Source organism: Echinops telfairi, unplaced genomic scaffold, assembly GCF_000313985.2.
Source record: "Echinops telfairi isolate 266 unplaced genomic scaffold, ASM31398v2 ScPeMD7_7469;HRSCAF=8507_1, whole genome shotgun sequence".
Lineage (NCBI taxonomy): Eukaryota > Metazoa > Chordata > Mammalia > Afrosoricida > Tenrecidae > Echinops > Echinops telfairi.
In genome coordinates this window covers 52264762-52283633 of record NW_022111373.1, presented here as the reverse complement: position 1 = coordinate 52283633, position 18872 = coordinate 52264762, and the positions used below count along the sequence as shown (strand labels likewise).

The 18872-nt window shown below is 43.6% G+C and overlaps 1 protein-coding gene across 1 annotated transcript in view; it reads left to right on the top strand.

Annotated features, from left to right (window-relative positions):
• FAM81B (family with sequence similarity 81 member B) overlaps positions 1-18872 on the top strand; it is a 67929-nt gene that overhangs the window by 13161 nt on the left and 35896 nt on the right. The window contains exon 2 of the mRNA XM_004703642.2: positions 18382-18625. Coding sequence (XP_004703699.2) covers positions 18382-18625 — 244 coding nt within the window. The remainder of the gene's footprint in view (positions 1-18381; positions 18626-18872) is intronic.

Below are 18872 nucleotides of genomic sequence, written 5' to 3'. Positions count from 1 at the left end.
GATGGAGCGGGGCCACAGCAAATTTGGGTCGCGGTTGTCCGGGCTTAGGGACCCGCGATGTTCCACGATTCGGGGCCTGGATCACCGAGGTCCCGGCTCAGGGCATATGTGTGGGGTGGGAGCCAGCCGTTGGCCCCAGGGGACTATATCTCTCACTTACCACTCGGCTACCCGGACACCGAACCCGCCTTGTTGGAGAGAGCTCTCAGAGTAGGTGGGTACCCTGGTCCGCCATCTTCCTTATTGGGGGCTCTTACAGCTCTTATAACAATCCATACATCAATATTTGTGCATAGGTTGCCATCATTATTTTCTAAACATTTACTTTCTATTTGAGCCCTTGGTATTAGCTCCTCTTTTTCCCTCCCTCCCTCCCTTGACCCTTGATGAATTATAAATGATTGTTATTTTCATATCTTATCCTGACTGCTGCCTCCATTCCCCCATGGTTTCGGTTTTTCGTCCCCTTGGGGGTGGGGGAGTTATGTGTCGATGATTGTAAATCTGTTCCCCCTTCCACTCCCTGTCTTCTACCTCATGCCTACCCTCCTGGTATCACTACTCCAATTCCTATTCCTGGATTCCATGTGTCGTGAGTTCTTATCTCTTATCTGTACCTGTGTACATGTCTGTTGACTTTTGGATTGTTGATACAGCAGAGGCAATGAGCGACAAACAAGATTGGATATGGTTCACTGTCACCTTCAAAATAAATCAAATACATCTATTGAGCTTACGTGATAAAACTTAAGGAAATTTTGAAATACATTCATGATAAACTTTTGGCTTATTCTTGTGAGGTGAAATGACTTGATAGGGGTCTTCTAGCCATCGTATTTGTCACTCTCACTAAATGGCTGGTGGGAGCATGCAAATATGGTGTCAAAGACTCTAACTCTGGGATTGGTCCGTTTTGACGTTCTGATGGGTATAAGAGAGTCATCTCAGCAGCAGAAACAGAGACCCCAAGACTATCCAGGAAAAGAAGCCCCCAGCAGAGCAAGGGCACCGTCTTTGCCTGAATTGGAAGAGGCAGCAGAGGCGCGAGAAGCTGCTGCTCCCAGACCAGGCCACAAAGCAGAGAAGTCATGCTGAGACCCTGAGACAGAAGGGTGGGCTTTCTGACCCGCCAAATCTACACTGAGTGCCTTCAGGCAGGAGGCTGGCTTGCAGAGGGGCTCCCCTGGGGCATTTATCAGCATGAACGGAGCTTTGTGACAGTTATCTGAGCAAAGCAGGGGCCAAAGGACCCTGTGGCTGAGAGACTGAGCACCAAAGACAGACACGCCTTTCACAAGAAGAGGTACTGGGGACAAAAGAAGAGATCCTGAACATCATGCAGCCTCTTGCCACTCCCAATGTGAGTGCTGTCTGTGAATTCCGTCTGGTCACTGTGATGGTTATTGGAACTAGCAGCAAAGTAGAGTGCCTGGGAGAGGTGGTTGGTGTCAGAATAAGGGAAGGAAGGCTGGAGGGGGCAGCGTGTCTGACCTCTGCCTCACCGCCATCATCTCCACCTTCATCTCGCGGGTATAGCTGGAGGAGGCCACATTGGGAGTTCTCAGAGAACAACAACTAGGGAATTGGGAAATCCAATGGCCTGCTCCTGACACATGCTCACTGTCCCAAAGAGCCTAGCACTTTCGTCTGAAGGCGTGGTTGCAGAGGCAATGCATACAAAATTGAGTGTGTGGTTTTTGTTGGTTTTTTTCTGGGCACCCCAGCCCAGCCCAATTTAAGTCCGTAGGTGTGATGCTAGCTGGAGCCCTCTTCTGACTCACAGAGCGGCAGGCTGAGGATGCAGAAAGGTGAACCTGGAGGCAGGGCCGTCACGGGCCGATGGGTGCCGAGTTGAGTGCATCTGGGAGCAGTGGGAACAGGCAGGGTGCTGACAGCTCTCAGGGTGGAGTGGCCCACATGCAGCCGCCCCTGGAGGCAGGCACGGAAGCAAAATGAGCAGAGTTGACTTGAGTCCATGTGAGGAGAAAACTCTAATTCAAGGCTTTGGTTTTATTTTTTTAATTACCAGGAATAATGAAAATGACAACATTTTATATTCCCTAATTTGTGAGATTCTCACTCCTTAAGACGTCCCTTACTCTGTACCTCTCCAGCTGAAGGCAATACTGTCTCTGTATTTCAGCCATACTGTATGGCCTCTTGCCAAGCCGATCACAACTTGGATTCAATTGTGACAATGTGTGGAACCAAACTAGAGAAAAGACTTTTTTTAAGGCTTAACCATCTACTAGGATAGGTACTTTTTAAATTAAGAGAATGGATGTGGTTTGCATAAAAATAATGGTTCTAAATGGATAGTAGCTGACCTCTTCATCCATCATCCGAGAGGTCCGTGGAAACCTGCTTTGATCCTCCCAGAACCTGACGTTCTGCCTGATGAACGGAGACGAGCAATCATCTTCTGATCTGTCAGATTCCGAAAGGGGCCCAAGGGGGCTGCTGACGCCCAGGCTGGTGACTTTCCTCCCGGGAGATGAATGTGAGGACAGAGTCCTGGGAGATTGCAGCACACTGAAACAGAAATCCAAGGACATTGCTGTTTCTAGTATTGCTGGGAAAGTATTACACCACAAGAAAAATGATTCCATAAATTCAAAGCAGAAGTCTGAGGGATGGTGATTATCACAATATCACAAGATTCATTTCTACTTTTCTTTCCTCCTTACTCTCCCTTTCTGTTGCTTCCTATTTACCACTTGGGAGGGTCAATTCTTTGTTTCTCTTTCCCCTTTTGGATGTCAGAAAGGCCCGAGCTCACGAGGACTCTGAGGCCTTATGGTTAGTCGTTAACGGAAAGGTTGGCAGTTAGTCAGACCCACTGAGCGACTCTAAAGGAAAAACACCTGATGGATGATCTGCTCCCATAAAGATTACAGCCTGGAACACCCTACGGGGCAGCTCTGCTCTGTCACATGGAGTCATCAGAGGTGGAACGTGACCAGGAGGCACTTAAAAAAAACACACAGTAGCCTATTGAAGTTCTGAATGGAATAATCAATTAATGACCTTGACGGCTAACCACCAGGCCTAGCCCACAGGGCACTTTGGAATAAAGGAAAGCCTGGTTATTTACCTTTTTTTTAAATTTTTGTACTCAACCCTTGAAGACCTGATGGAGCACAGTTCTCCACTGACGTGCATGGGATTGCCTGGGTCAGAATGAACTCCCTGAGAACTGCTTATGGTTGATCATGCTGTGTGGAACGCAAACAGACTCTTGACAAACGACCGTTGTCAGACTTCATGGAAAGCCATGCTGGACCAATTGAATCATTACAACCCTACTTCAATGGAACCATGACTCTTGGTTAATTGTTGAACTGGACAAGCAGTTACATCAGCCTTCAAGTCATAGTGGCCATTGGGTGACAATAAATTTGTTCATAAGCAATTTTACTCACACAAGTAAAAGTCACCTGGTCATTATGTTGCCTGAATATAAAGTACATATTCTTTTGCCTTTTGGGGCTATGCTTACAGATAATAAAAGAGCAAAAACAACAACAAAAAGCAAATGCCAGCAACAACAGAGGTGATAGCTATGCTACCAGAAAAGGTTGGTTCCAGATGCACCCATTATAAAAAGGCAGGCCTGGTGTGTTTGTGGACCCTTCCCTCCTTCGTGCAATTAAAGCAACACCTAGCATTATTCTTTATATCTGTTGAATGTTAAAACCAAAACCAAACCCACTGCCTTGGAGTCAGTTCTGACTCAATGCAACCTGAGATTTTAATCTTTTTTTTCTTTTTATTTAATCATTTTATTAGGGGCTCATTCAACTCTTATCACATTCCATACATACATCAATTGTGTAAAGCGCATTTGTACATTCATTGCCCCCATCATTCTCAAAACATTTGCTCTCCACTTAAGCCCCTGGCACCAGCTCCTGAGACTTTAATCTTGGCAGAAGCAGATTGCCTCCTCTTGGTCCTGACAGTGACTGGTAGGTTTGAACTACTGACCTTGCAGTTAGACCCAACACCTAACACACCTAATACAGAGTCCCGGTGGTCCACTGTATTCAACTTTTACTACAAAGGCTGGCTGTTCTGCTCACCAATGACTTTATGAAGGGGGGCTGTGGGGGGAGAAGGCATGGCAATCTACTCCCAGACCCCCGTGCAGCTGTTTTACCCCGCTAAGAATCAACTCAACAGCAGGAACATTAATAATGCAGAGGAGCTAGAATGCTTGCAATCATTTATAGGAAAGTTATAGGGATGCTATATTAAAGACAACAAATAATTTTTATTACCCCATTTGTTCATCATTAATTCACAACGACCAGCCATCCACTGTGGATGACTGTATATGCAGTGAAGCTTAACTAAAGAGGAAAGAAGCAAAGCTCTTTTCTGTCCTTGCCCTTCTTATGTCAAACATTGCATCTGCCTCTAAGCAACTACATGGCCTTAAGCAAACGAAAGTATTTTCTCTTCCCTGGCCAATCTATGCCTCTTTCCTAAAATGGACTAGGGGATTCAGCTCACCAGTAAGGAGCAGCCTGAGTCCCCCCCACACACACACTGTTGGAACTCAGAGCAAGATCCAGGTTGCTTTACCAGGATTCAGGTTAGAAAGCTGACCCTGCTGACTACTTCTCAATTTTCCTACATATTAATCTTAGAACCAATTTTCTGCCAAGTGTTCTATGTAATAAAACAGGTGGCAAAGGTTTAAGAACATATGTTCTACCCCCAAGGGACTTCATTTTGAAAAGAAAACAAGAGCTGACCAAAAGCCTGTTCCTTTAAAAAAGAGAGTTTTTGTTCTCATTGCTGAATCAAATGATTTGTAAGGGTGGGTTTTTCCCCCATCCCCCAGGTTCTTTGATCTTCAGAAAATGATTATCATCATTTATTCATTTAGCATCGATTTACGGAGGACCTACTGTGTAGCAGGCCCTGTGCTGGACATTTGCAGAGTCATTGGCAAACATAACGAAAGCCCAGACCTCATGGAGCTTCCGTTCTGAGGAGAGGGAGAGGCATGCATTGCTAGATGCTGGGTCTGGGTAGGTCTCCTTGAGAAACTGACATTTCAGCAAAGACTAGAATCAGGTGAGGAAGTTGGGCCTGTGTTGATCTGGGGGTGAGGGGAAGCCACATCACTAAGGCAGAAGCATTTCTGCTGAGTGCCAAGGACAGCATGATGTCTGGAACAATGAGAAGTATGAACTTGAACTATGTTGCAATCTGCTTTTGATTTGAAAGTCCCTGAGTGGAACAAATCTTGAGTTCCTACTGTCTGTGGGGAAAGGTCTAAATCTCCTGAGCCAAAAGGACACCAGGGAAATGACGCTGTTTTGTGCTGAGAAGTTGTCTAGGTTGGGTTGCCGCCAGTATATATTTCAGGAATTCTCTTGGGAGCACATTTTGGGAAGATTAGGGACTGGCTGACAGCCAAAGAATGGCATTGAAAATCTGGACGCATAAAGCTTTCAGGAAGTCAAATGGGAAGAATAATAAATGATTAATGATTTCTCTTTGTGAGGGAAATATGGCATTCCAAGTCTGAAAAGTATTCATTTTTAAGGGTTTTTGATGCATTGCTTTTGTTGCTACGTAATGAAGACAAATATTTCACGTTACAAGAGACCAAAAAAGATGACTGGTTGAACTTTCATATTAGGTTAGAGAGCTGTGGGATTTTATTATAATATTGGATCAAGTTTTGAGGGAAACTCACTCTTGGGTGAGAAGGGTGAAAATAGTTTGCATGGTTTATGAAGAAAGGGATATTGGGGGGGGGGGGCATTGAGGTTGTTGGAAAATTTTCTATTAACCAGTGGGTCCTCACCCGCCGCACAGTCTCCTGCATGGTTAAAGCAAATTCATTGCCAAAGATTTGAGTTCTGACTCTATCAAAACTTCTCTTTTAATCCTCACAATCATGCTATGAAGTGGCTATTATCCCTATTTTAAACACAGGACACTGGAATTCAGAGGGAGGTAGTCATTTTCCCACGGTCACATAGACACTAAGTGAGAAAATCAAGATTCTAACATAGGGATCTATACCTGTGTTACTCCAAAGCCTATGTTGGTAACCACTAATCTGCCCACCTACTCTCCCAACCTGTGCATAAACATGCACACACACACACACACACACACACACACACATACCTGGCCATTTCCATGCAGCTTGGAAGATGTGACATAACCACAGATTTCTGATTTTCGTCCATCCTTGCCCCTTTGTGGGCACAGGACTGCTGGACTCACGGCCCTTGGAAGGAGCTATCTTCAGCCACAAACCACAAACCAAATCAAATTCACTGCTATCAAATTAATCCTGGCAACGCTATAGAACTGCCTCCTGTGTGTTTTCTCAGATTGAATCTCTTTATGGGAGCAAAAAGGCTTTCTCCCGAGAAGCTGGTGTAACCATTATGCCACCAGGACTCATTCATCAGCCACAAGGCTTGCTTTTATTCCTTTCTTTCTCTCATCTTTTCACTGTCCACCTGGGATGCCTAAGCCTCTGGCTGTGGCAAGCACGTTGCAGGGATCAGGAGATACAGCGATCCCTAAGTCAGTCAAGGCAGCTCCCTAAATGAGCTACCAAGATGAAGCTCATTTCCTATCACCCCGGAAACTCTTCAGCCTCACACCACACCCAAGAACTTCTGGTCAATGGTGTGGACTGCTCTCTAGGTCACCAGGAGGCCAACCTCATTCCTTAGCACACAGAGCGAGCCCCTGGTCCCTGGGTTTCAGAGAGAGTTCACAGGCCCCAGGAAGAAAGTCCATCAAGCAGTAGTGAGAGGAAAGGTGAAATGACATCATGTTGGGAGCAGTTATATATGTAATAGCAGGAGAATTAATCCACCTTATCCCTTGGAGGAAAAAATGCAAATATAACAGATAGAAACCACTGGTTTCTCTAAAGGCAAAGCTGTGATATAGGAGAAGGAGCACAAAGAAGCCTGGTAAAACAGTTCCCAGCTGAGTTACTTATGGTCACCAAGCCCCACCTTCCTCAGAATTGAGAAAAATGACACAATGCCACAGGGCAGTTGTGAGGATGAAATTAAATCATGTTTATGAAAGTCATTTCTTGACTATAAGACCAATATAGAAATAGGGTAATAGTTCTCATATTAAATCTTATATTTCTCTTAATATTCCACCCACCAAGTAAAATTAAAACCAAGAGTAAGAACAAGGAGGAGGTACAGATGTAGAGAAGGTGGCTGTTCCCGATAGATCGGCAGGGCAATGGTACCAGTTGATCCCCAGGAGAACGATGTCATCGTTACCTTCCATAAAGATGACAGCCTTGGAAACCCTGTAGGGCAGCTGTCCTCTGTCCCATGGCATCTCTAGAATTACAATAGACTCAATAGCAATGACTTTTGTGATTTCTAATAAGAACCTATTCATTCCTTAAAAGAACATCAGACACTATTTAAATGGAACACCTGCAAAAATTGGACCCAGATAGGGCAGAAAAGTGTTCTCTTCTGAGCATCCTAAGAAAGGTCAAAGGTGGTAATTGGCTGAATCAGAGCTTGAACCCAGGTTTCTTGCCTTTTGACTATAGTATAATTTCCTGTGCGCATTCTCATAAATAGCATTCACCCAAAAAATAGCAGAGCAACATGAAAAAGGAACTCAAGAGTATTATTACAACATGTGTCAGAACTCCAGATATTCTCAAAACCAACGGATGGGACAGCTCACAATGATTTACCTGTGCCACCCAGGCAGCCACCATCTCCTCCTCCATGCAGTGACTCTACTTGGAAACTTACCAGCCCTGCGACTTCGACAAGAAAGCAAGCCAGCACACCAGGTACATCGTTCGTTTTGCAACTTTGGTGCAAAGTCTATCAAGTGAGCGTGAAGAATTTGCCTGTGTGGTGGAAAAGACCCATCACCCATCTCTCTCTGTTTTTGTCAGTCTCTTCTTGGCGGTGACCCTATTTGGAGTCCTCTCCTTTCCTGTCTTCTGGATCCAGCCTGAACCACTAGCAGCTCACTGCTAAGGTACTGCTGCAATCATTACTGGATGATCTTCCGTAAAAATTTTACTTGCATGTGATATCAATGATATTGTTCTGTAGTTTGAGCATTCCGTTGGGTCACCTTTCTTTGGAATAGGCACAGATATGGATCTCTTCCATCAGTTGACCAAGTAGCTGTCTTCCAAATTTCCCGGCATAGATGAGTGAGTGTTTCCAGTGCTTCATCAGCTTGTTGAAACATTTCCATCGGTATTTCATCAATTCCTGGAGCCTTGTTTGTGGATAATGCTTTCAGTGAAGTTTAAACTTCCTTTGGGCCCATTGGTTCTTGCTCATATGCTACCTACTGAAATGGTGGAATGTCAACTCTCTCTTTTTGGTACAGTGAATCTGTATTCTTTCCATCTTCTCTTGATGTTTCTTTCATCATTCCATCCATAGAATCTTCCAAGAATGTTTTCTTCAGTTCTTTCAGTTTAAGATATGTTGAGCCTTTGGGTTTTCTAATTCTACGTTCCTGCACACTTTATTATGATGTTTGTCTTCGTCTTCTGGAGATGCCCTTGAAATTTTCTATTCAGTTCTTTGACTTCATCTTTCTATTTGCTTTAGCCTACTCTATGATTAAGAGCAAACTTCAGAGTCTCTTCTGACATCCATGTTGATCTTTTTCTTTCCTTTAATAACCTTTTGCTTTCTTCATGAATGATGGTCTTGATATCCTCCCACATCTCATCACTGACAGGGAACTGCCAGAAGTCCAGGCCAGATTCAGAAGAGGATGTGAAATAAGAGATATCATTTCTGGTGTTAGATGAATCCTGGCTCAAAGCAGAGGATACCAGAAATATGTCTATTTGTGTTTTATTGACTATGCAAATGTATTTGACTCTGTGGACCATAATAAAGTATCGATAACCTTGAGAAGAATGGGAATTCCAGAACACTTCATTGTGCTCACGAGGAACTTGTACATGGATCAAGAGGCAGTTGTGCAAAAGGCACAAGGGACTGTTGCATGGTTAAAAATCAAGAATGGTGTGCATCAGGGTTGTATCCTCTCACTGTATTTGCTCAATCTGAATGCTGAGCAAATACTCAGAGAAGCTGGATTATAGGAAGAAGAGTGTGTCCCCAGGATTTGTGGAAGGCTTATTTACAAGCTGGGGTTTGCAGATGATACAAACTTGCTAGCTGAATGTGAAGATGAATTGAAGCACTCCTAATGAAGGTAAGGATTGCAGCCTTCAGTATGGATTACAATTCAGTATAAAAAAGATCAAAATCCCCACAACTGGACCAGTAGGTAACATCTCCATTCATGATAAGGGAAGAAAAGACTGAAGTTGTCAAAGATTTTGGCTTGCTTGGATTCACAATCAATGCTCATAGCAGCAAAAGGTGTGTTGCATTGGTTAAATCTTCTGCATACGGCCTCTTTAGAGTATCAACAATCAAGGATGTTCCTTTGAGGACTAAGATGCGCCTGATCCAAGCCATGGAAATTTCAGTGCAGGTGAAAGTTGGACATTGAATAAGAAGGACCAGAGAAGAATAAATGCCTTTGAACTGTGGTGCTGGAAAAGAATATTGAAAGTACCATTATGTTAGTCTGGGTACCTTAGAGAAACAAATCTACAGAAATTCATGTATAAGAGAGTTTTATATAAAGGTTAAGTGCACATCAAGAAAACATCCCAACCCAGTGTTTTCCAAACCCACAAGTCCAACATTAACCCATTAACCCATATGTCCAGCACCAATCCACAAAGTCCTCCTCCATCTCACAAAACACATTATGATGCCGACTACAGGAAGAAAGCCAAATCAGTGAATATGTAAACATCTCAGTGCTGGCAGGGGTATCCACACAGCTGCTCCAGCACCCAGGGCTGCATCGGGGTAGGTCCATGTGGCTTCTCCTAAAGGATGTCTTGCAGGAAGCGAACCTTGCCCACTGAAGCCAGAAACTGGCGGAGGCAGCTGCAGCCTGGTCTGACCATTACAAAGCAAGAGACCAGAGAACTAGAAAGGCGAAGCTCACCGAGCCATTTATCCCTCCTCCTCCTCCAATTAACCCCAGATGTGTTTATCAGCCAGGTTGGCACAAAAAACTAACTCAACCATGGACTGCTAAAAAGATAAACCAATCTGTCCTGGATGAAGTACAGCCAGACTGCTAAGAGACAAGGACTGCGAGACTTCACTTGACATACTTTGGGCATCTTATCAGGAGAGACCGGTCCCTGAAGAAGGACATCCTGCTTGGGAAAGTGAAGGGGAAGCCAAAAAGAGGCAGGCCCTCAACAAGTGGATTGCCTCCGTGGCTGCATCACTGGGCTCAGGCATAGGAAAAAGTGTGGGGATGGCACAGGACCATGCAGTGTTTCTTTCTGTTGTGCTCAGGGACACTATGTGTTGGAATAGACTCGAGGGCACCTAACAAAAACAACAACAACCATCTTTCCTGTCCCTTCCCTTGCAGGCCCCATACAGCCCGGACCCCATCGGCCTTGGTTTGCCTCTTCCTTCTCTGGGCCCATGGAAGCCCCTTGAATTACCTCCCTCACCCCACAGAACCCTCCGCCCTGCAACTACCTTAAAAAGCAATGAAGAAACTAGAGAAAATAATGTTTCAATGTTGTGGCTCCCAGATGTACTCAGATTATTTTTTATGATGCATCAAAATCGGTCCCAAAATCTTACTTGGTGTGCGTTTTTGCAGTACTTTATGCACTGAGCATGTTATTGTTGTGAGGTGCATCCAGTGGCTGTGATGCACAGTGAGCCCATGCACAGCAGAAGGAAATTCTCGCTCCTGTGCCACCACCAGCCCATGGTTCCTGTGCTCGGGCCCTTTGTTGCCACCACTGTGTCAATCCATCTCACTGAGGGCCTCGGTCTGTGTCACTTTCCCTCGACTTGACAAAGCGTGATGTCCTTTCCTGGAGGCTGATGTCTCCCGACAACATGTCCAAAGTACGTGAGACGATATCTTGTCATCCTTGCCTCCAAGGAGTAACTCTGGCCAGACTTCTAACAAGACAGGTTTTGTGTGTCCTTTTGGCCATCCATTACTTTAAAAACATAAAATAAGAATTGAAATTTTGTTTCAGTTCCACCTTTTGGTGTTCCAGAAAAAGGTTAGAAGGTTCAGCTTTCTACCTCTGAGGATTATAGGTTGCCAGAATAGTTAGCAGAATCGCCTAAGTAAATTTAGTGCTCTGTTCACAAGAACAGAACAGGCAGGGAAGCGAGAACCTCTGTGTACCAAAGAATCCATGTGTCTGCCAGCCACAGCCCAGCTGGTGTGAGTCACACACCACACTGCAGAGAAGTGGAACTCCGAGTCTCTGGAAAATCTGCTCTGACTCTGTTCTTAGCTACATAATCAATGTTCTATGGAGAGCCCGCATTTCTCTGGGAAAAGGCCCCATAGAAATTCTTCCTTCTGTGATGACTGACTCCCATCTGGATGGTCTAGACTATTGAGGCTCCACCACCCCACTTTACTGTTAAATTTCTATGTAAGTTCCATTGGTAGAACAAACTAGTGGGTTTCAAAAACTTCTTGGAAATGTTTAATTAAAAGACAATGGGATTTTTCCTTGAACTCTTTGAAAGCCCTCTCATATTAAGAATGCATCTGATTTTATTTTCTTTCTGCGGAGGACTTGAAACGAGTGAAAGGCTTTCGTTTTCTTGGATAATTGATGATTCCAGTAATGTCAACACCGGGACTCGCTCGGAGAAGACTGAGACTGTTCCTGGGTTGGTTCTTCCTCTGGTGGATTGGGAAAGGTCAATCAGCAAACACTCAGTGAAAACAGGGGGAGACATGATCTGTTGCCACCGTGGCGGCAACAATGGGCGCAGGCACAGGAACAATTGTGAGGATGGTGCAGGCCTGGACACTGCTCCATTCTGCTGTGCAGAAGGTTACTATTATCGGTCGGAACTGACTTGATGCACCTAACAACAACAACAACAAAGATGAACACGTCATAAAGATCAAGTGTATACAACTGACACAAAGCACCATTTGGTGCTTCATTACACTTTATTCTTTTTGTGATTTATAACTTTTTGTTATCAATGGATCATAATAAATTATGGGTAACATCAGAAGAATGGGAATTCCGGAGCACTTAATTATGCTCATAAAAACATGTACATAAGCCCAGAGACAGTCATTTGGATGAGACAAGGGGATAATGCAAGGATTAAAATTAAGAAAGGTGTCCGTAAGGACAATATTCGCTCCCCATTCTTTCTCCACTATGGGTGTGGAGCAAATAAGAGAAGCTACAATATAAGAAAAAGAATGTGACATCAGGATTGGAGGGAGGCTTGTTTTTTAAAATAGTTTTATCAGCATATCATTATACATTCTGCAATTCCTGAGCTCGGTCATATTAAGAAGAGTGGTGCAAGCATCACCACAATCAATTTCTGACCATTTTCTTCTTCCTTGTACTCATCGTTGTTAGTGCCCCACCCGCACCCCCAACCTCTCCTAGATCATTATTCATCCACTTACTGTCTCTCTAGATTTACCTATCATACAAAACACAAACAAGAAAAAACAAAACACAGAAAAACATCCATGGGAAAGAAATAAGAAAATATTAAAAATTGAAACAACTTAAAAATGGGTTAAAAGGGAGATCAAATGGTAAGGTGTTTTGTTTTAACCTAACTGCATCTGCCATCATCCACTTTACAATGCTCTCTGATAGCAAGGTTAATCATACCCTTGGACCATGGTCAGAGGTGATCCCATGTGCCAATGGATCTAGGGATTTCACTGTCATCCCCAATGTCATGTACACAAACAATAGCTGGATATAGGGTAAAATTTCAATAATGTTTATTCACAAAGGCAGAACCATGCTTGAAAGATGAATCTAGGTCATAACGAAGCAAGGATAGCATTTAAACAGTAAACAGATGGTAGCCCCTGGCCACTATTCATTGGGCACTCTCAAAGCAAGATCTCCAAACCAAAGCCCAACCATGCACAATTCCATAACCTTGGGACAGTGTCATCTACTTCTTCTCCCCAGAGGGTGTATCAGTCTTAAGTCCATGGGAGTAAGTCAACCCCCCAAATCCGCCACAGGCGAGTTTAAGGTAAAGGCCTGTTCACTTTGCGAGGTTTCCATATTGAATCCTCCTAGTGTGACCTGTGAAGGATGTTCAGTGCCTCAAAAGCAGACTTGTCTATAGCAAGTGGCCTGGTCTACAACGGCTGTATAGAAACTAGGTCAAAAGTATCCACTGAGGAGCATTTATGGGGCATGGTCTCCATTTGGGTTCCATATAAATATTGTGACGTGTGTTTGTTGTTATTATTTTCCTGATGGCAGATTGCCCACCCAGTGTACCCACCACATCCTTCTAAACTTCTCTCCCATCAAGTCAATGCCAACTCAGAGTGACCCTATAGGACACAATAGAATTGACCCTGTGGGCTTCTGAGACTGTAAATCTTTACAGAAGTAGAAAGCCTCACCTTTCCCCACAGAGTGGCTGATTGTTTTGAACTGCTGACCTCGTGGATCCCAGTGGAACAGTGAGCCAGTACTCCATCAAGGCTGCTTCGGCACATTCCTAGAATGCAATAATAGTAATTCTCTCTGTTGTTAGCGGTCAAGTGGGCTCCAACTCATAGCGACCCCATTTACATTAGAAGGAAACCCTGCCATCTTCAAAGTCATTTGCTACACTTGGGTCCACTATTGCTGGCACTGTGTGTTTTGAGTGCATTCCAACCTAGAGGCTTAATCTTTCTGCACTATATTAGGTCATATTCTGGTATGGCTCATAGGATTTCCATTGGCTAATCACCAGACCTTTCTTGTTAGTCTGTGTAGACTGGCAGCTCTTCAAAATCCTGTTCAGCACAAATGCCCTTTTGACATTTGAAACACTAATGAAATCATTCCCTTTATGAAACAAACACACAAGCCACTTCAGTGTGATAAACTGGCAGATGGGTGCTTTGATAATACTCAAAATTTATTGTAATCAAAATATAAACCTTAGTCATGAAAAGAAAATTCAAAGAAGAAATCTTTCCACTTAAATGGAAAATAGTATTCAAAGTAAACTGTAAGCACCAGTAAGAACAGTGAAATTACTGTAGAGTTGCATTAGGGTAAGTGACTTAACAGGTCCAAGGCTGCAGCCAAATACATGTGCATATCGATAAGTGTTGCCTTCCTAGAAGCTTCTTTCAAGTGCCAACAACAACACTGAGGCCTGCCGGCCTCTGACTCACACATCCCATCCAGAGCAGCGGTGTCAGCATGTTGGGTTGATAGAGAAATGGATTGTATGTATCTGAACTACCATTTGGTGATTTTCCAGAACATTTTTAAGTCAAATGAGTGCTAGATGGAATCTGATTAATGGAACGCCTGCACAAAACCTCTCTGACCCTCCCAGATGTTAGTTAATAGGAAAGAAGAATCTTATCAAGCTTGAGGCTATTTTCTTGGGGTGCAGAAAGAGGAGGGGCTTGGCCCTTCTCATAACTGTAGGAGTCAACAAAAAGCTTTGAACCTTGAGTCTTAAACAGCCTGGAGCTTTTATGGAGCCATTATTTTTTTTTGCTCCAATTTTCAACAATTGTGTTCTAGGCAAACACTTCAGCTAGAGAAATCAAGCAGCCAGTCAACAAATACACATTGACTACCCACTCTGTGTCAGGCACTCCTTTCTGGGCTGAGGACACTGAGATCCGCACATTATACCGCATGTCTGCCTCCAGGGAGCGGGGCTGGAGGACAGAAACTAAACACAAACATACACAAGATGGTTTTTGCTCACGACAAGTGCTACAGAGAAGATCGAAGGGCATACTATAATAGAAAGCAATTAATAGGACAGTATCTCTGGAGAAGGACTCTTGGAATTGAGGCCTAACCAGAAGGAGGCAGTCCAGTGGTGGCTCTGGGAAAGAGCAGGAGGAGTACCATGTGCCAGAGCTCTGCGCTTGCCATGTTTCATGGACAGAAGAGAGTCGTGTGGGGGCATGGAGGAAAGGGCGTGGGGAGACAATGTGGGAACATGGACCAGAGAATGAGAAGCCCCCAGAGCTGTCAGTAGACAAGTGGTAGCACTTTCAAATGACTTCGCTAGCTGCTAGGGCAGTGGTTCTCCACCTGCCTAGGGCTGCCACCCTCCAATACAGTTCCTCATGTGGTGGTGGCCCCCAAACATAAAATTATTCTCATTGCTGCTTCATAACTGTAATGTTGCTACTGTTATGAATCAGGCAACCCCGGTGAAAGGGCCGTTTGACCCCCAAAGGGGTCGTGACCCACAGGTTGAGAACCGCTGTGCTAGGGGAGCGAGCTCTCTGCTAGAAGGCAAAGGTGGAGACAGGTTGGGATCCAGGACCAGTAAAGAGGAAACAACAGAGATAACGATGGATGTGGGGTCTGTGACTACGTCTAGGTGTCCTTTCCGCGTCTACGATAGATTGTAGGATTGGTGTTTATCAACGTGTGTTCTTCTGCTTGCTTATTCCTGGAATAGTCAGAGGGCATGAGGGTTGGCGTTAACATTTGATTTGGGAGTCATACAAACATGAGCTTCAAATCCTGGTGCTGACACCTCCACTTTGTGTGATCATTCCTTCTTTCTTTCTTACCTTGGTCTTCTAAATCACGTCTGCATTCTTTAGCCTTTTCCTTTATCATATTTCTCTCATTTATATTTATTTCAATGACTGTTTTTCATAATTAATGTTGCTCATTGTTGACTTTTTCTATTTTCGAGTCTTGGCTTCCATTTTGCCAATGTTTTCCTTTTTCTCTTTGATGCATTTATTATACTTTTTAAGAAGGTCTTTTAGTATCATCTTCTGTAGCAAAGTATAATCCAGTAGATTGGTTGGTGGTAAATTGGGCTACCAAAATCTATGCTCCTAAAATGTCTTGTTTAGGCCTGTGAATTCATTTTCCCTCATAGATTGTGATTGGAAAGCTCGAGATCCAAAAGAATCATGTCAGATCCACTGAGCTCAGGGAGCAAGGTCTGCATGAGCCCCAGGAACCAGAAAACTACAGTCAACCCACTCTCCATGCTACAACGTGACATCTCTGCTCGGGTCTTCACTTTGTCCCCTAGGATGAAGAGACATTAGGAGAACCGTTACTCACCCATTGCTCCAGCATTTGGAAGTGGATCCATGGGAAAGCAATTGCCTATGATCAGTTGTGACCCCGTTTCTTATTGCTGTTTCTGCTGTTGGCCAATACAGTCCTTGTGCCCCGCCCCAATCTTACTCTTAGGGATACTTGTAGACCAGAGTCCAAAATGTCATGAGCTGGGAGGTGCTATTTTTGCCAAAGCCATTGAAGAGGAGTGAGTTAGTTAATTGTGCCAGCCTGGCTGATAATCACATGTGGGGCTAATTGAAAGGCAGAGGGATAAATGGGTGGTGAGCCTCGCCTTTCTAGTTCTCGGGTCTCTTGTTTTGTGATGGTTGCATCGGGTGCAGCTGCCTTAGCAGTTCCCTGCTTCAGCTTGCAAGATTGACGTCCTACAAGACATCCCCAAGGAGAAGCTACATGGACCTATCCCGATGCAGCCCTGGGTGCTGGAGCAGCCATGTGGAGACCCCTGCTAGTGCTGAGATGCTTATTCGTTTACTGACTCAGCTTTCCTCCTGCAGTCGGCATCATCGCCTCTGTTTTGTGAGGAGGTGGAGGACTTTGTGGACTTGTGTTGGGTTAATAGGTTAATGTTGGACTTGTGGGCTTGGGCAGCATTGGGTGGGGATGTTTTCATGATGCACATTTTCTTTACATAAAACTCTCTGCTTATACATGAGTGGATTTGTTTCTCCAAAGTACCCTGACTAATACAAGGAGAAACAAAAGCAGTTCCCTACCTTCCCACAGTCTCACTGAGCTGTCTTGCCCCAAGCCAAGGCCACCATCTGAATCAGGTTGATTTGCCCAGGAAAAGACTCTGAGACAGAGATGGGGGAACAGAAGGCTTGCTATGGAGTGATCTGGAAACCGCATACTGAAGGGGATGAAAAGAAAAATTACACACAAGGAAATTGTGGCCTCTCTCGGTACATTGATGCAGTACCAACAAAAGCCGACCTGACCCCCGCAGGGATGTCGCTTCTATGTTATTCTGAACAGGAGAAAGCATCCTAGATATTTATACACTCATATTGGCCAGTCTGGTTTTAGTCATGCATCCAGAGACGAAATCTGATTAAAACAATCCGGTCTTGTTTTGGTTTTGTTTCTTTTACTTAAAGCTTATTAACATTTTGCAGAGCGAATCTTACATGTAATTGCAGTGATGTGAAAACAGTGTTCATTAAAGCTCATTCTGGATACGAGTTTATAAAAGGGTTTTTTAAATAAAACTTCTCAAATAGTGTTGTAAAATTATAATTGTATGCACTTTTGCAATTTTCTATCTTTTTCAAGTTTTATTTATCTTTATATGGTAGCCAATTTCAGCTTAATTAATACTAGAAATTTACTTAAGGTATATCAAAACGTTTTCAGTTACTCCCCCTACATAAGATAGTAACAATCATGAAGAAAAATAATGATTTTCCAGGAATATTTAGAGTAAATGTCTAACCCGGTTCCATGACACCGTGGAATGTTTCCATGCTCACGTGTACAAACTATATCCCATTCAGGAATCAGAAATGAGTACACACGCCTTCGGAAGTGATTTGTGTTTAGGGAATAAGATAATCAAATTAATTAGCCCATGTGCTCAGCAGAGCCAAGACCGATTACTGAACTACTTGAAGAACTACTTCCTCATGTGTAAAATGAGAAAACCAGTGCTGACCGTTAGTTTGCTAGTACACAAGGCGAATCGTCAAGAGAAGGATATCATATGCAAAGTTTTTCAAATTTATTTGATCATAGGATTGTTTTTATTCTGACTTATTTTACTGGACTAGATAGATTCTTCCACTTGGCACTTAACAGATTTTTACAGTTAAAGAAATTTAGATTGTTTCTAGATTAGTGTTATTTATACAGGGATATATAAAGACATGCATCTTGAGAGAAAGCCTTCTAACATCTTCCTTCATGAATCCTCTCCTTTCTACTCCTACCCATTTGGCTTGAAAATATACCACTATAATATATAGAACATTCCCTGCTTAAGTAGCGTGAAAAACACATGATACAAGACCAAAGCAGGCATTAAGTCTGATCTGCTGCCCAGCTGACATCTAAACCAAGATTCCGACTCCATCGGTACTTGAAATACTACTGAATTTCTCCTAGTGGAGACAAAATAGTAGTGACGATAAGAGTTCTGGTTCCTGAGTCCTCTAGCTTAGTTTTGTAATATCCACGGTGTTATGTTTCCTGACCAGGGGTCATTCTTTCCTTCCCGTCATTCCAAACACCCAGAGAAGCCAGCTGGAAGACAGACTAAACAACCAGGAGCGCACCATAGCCTTCCTCCTAGAGCAAGCCTTTCGCATCAAGGAGGACATCTCTGCCTGTCTTCAGGGGACCCACGGCTTTAGAAAAGAGGAGTCGCTTGCCAGGAAGCTACTGGAGAGTCACATCCAGACCATCACCAGCATAGTCAAGAAACTCAACCAAAACATTGAGGTATTTTTCATACGTTGTCATTGCTTGACAAGCTTTATCAACCAACAGCATCATTTTCAACCTCGGAAACATGTAGCTACTATTGACGTCTAAATGTTTACAAATTTAGTCATCCCAGAGGAAAATGGTTCAATTTTTCAACTGCTTATTTATGCCAATGTGTGTTAGACAGGGTTCTCTAGAGAGATAAAACCAAATTGCTGATAATTTAATATATTTATTTATAAAGATAATTAGATATATAACA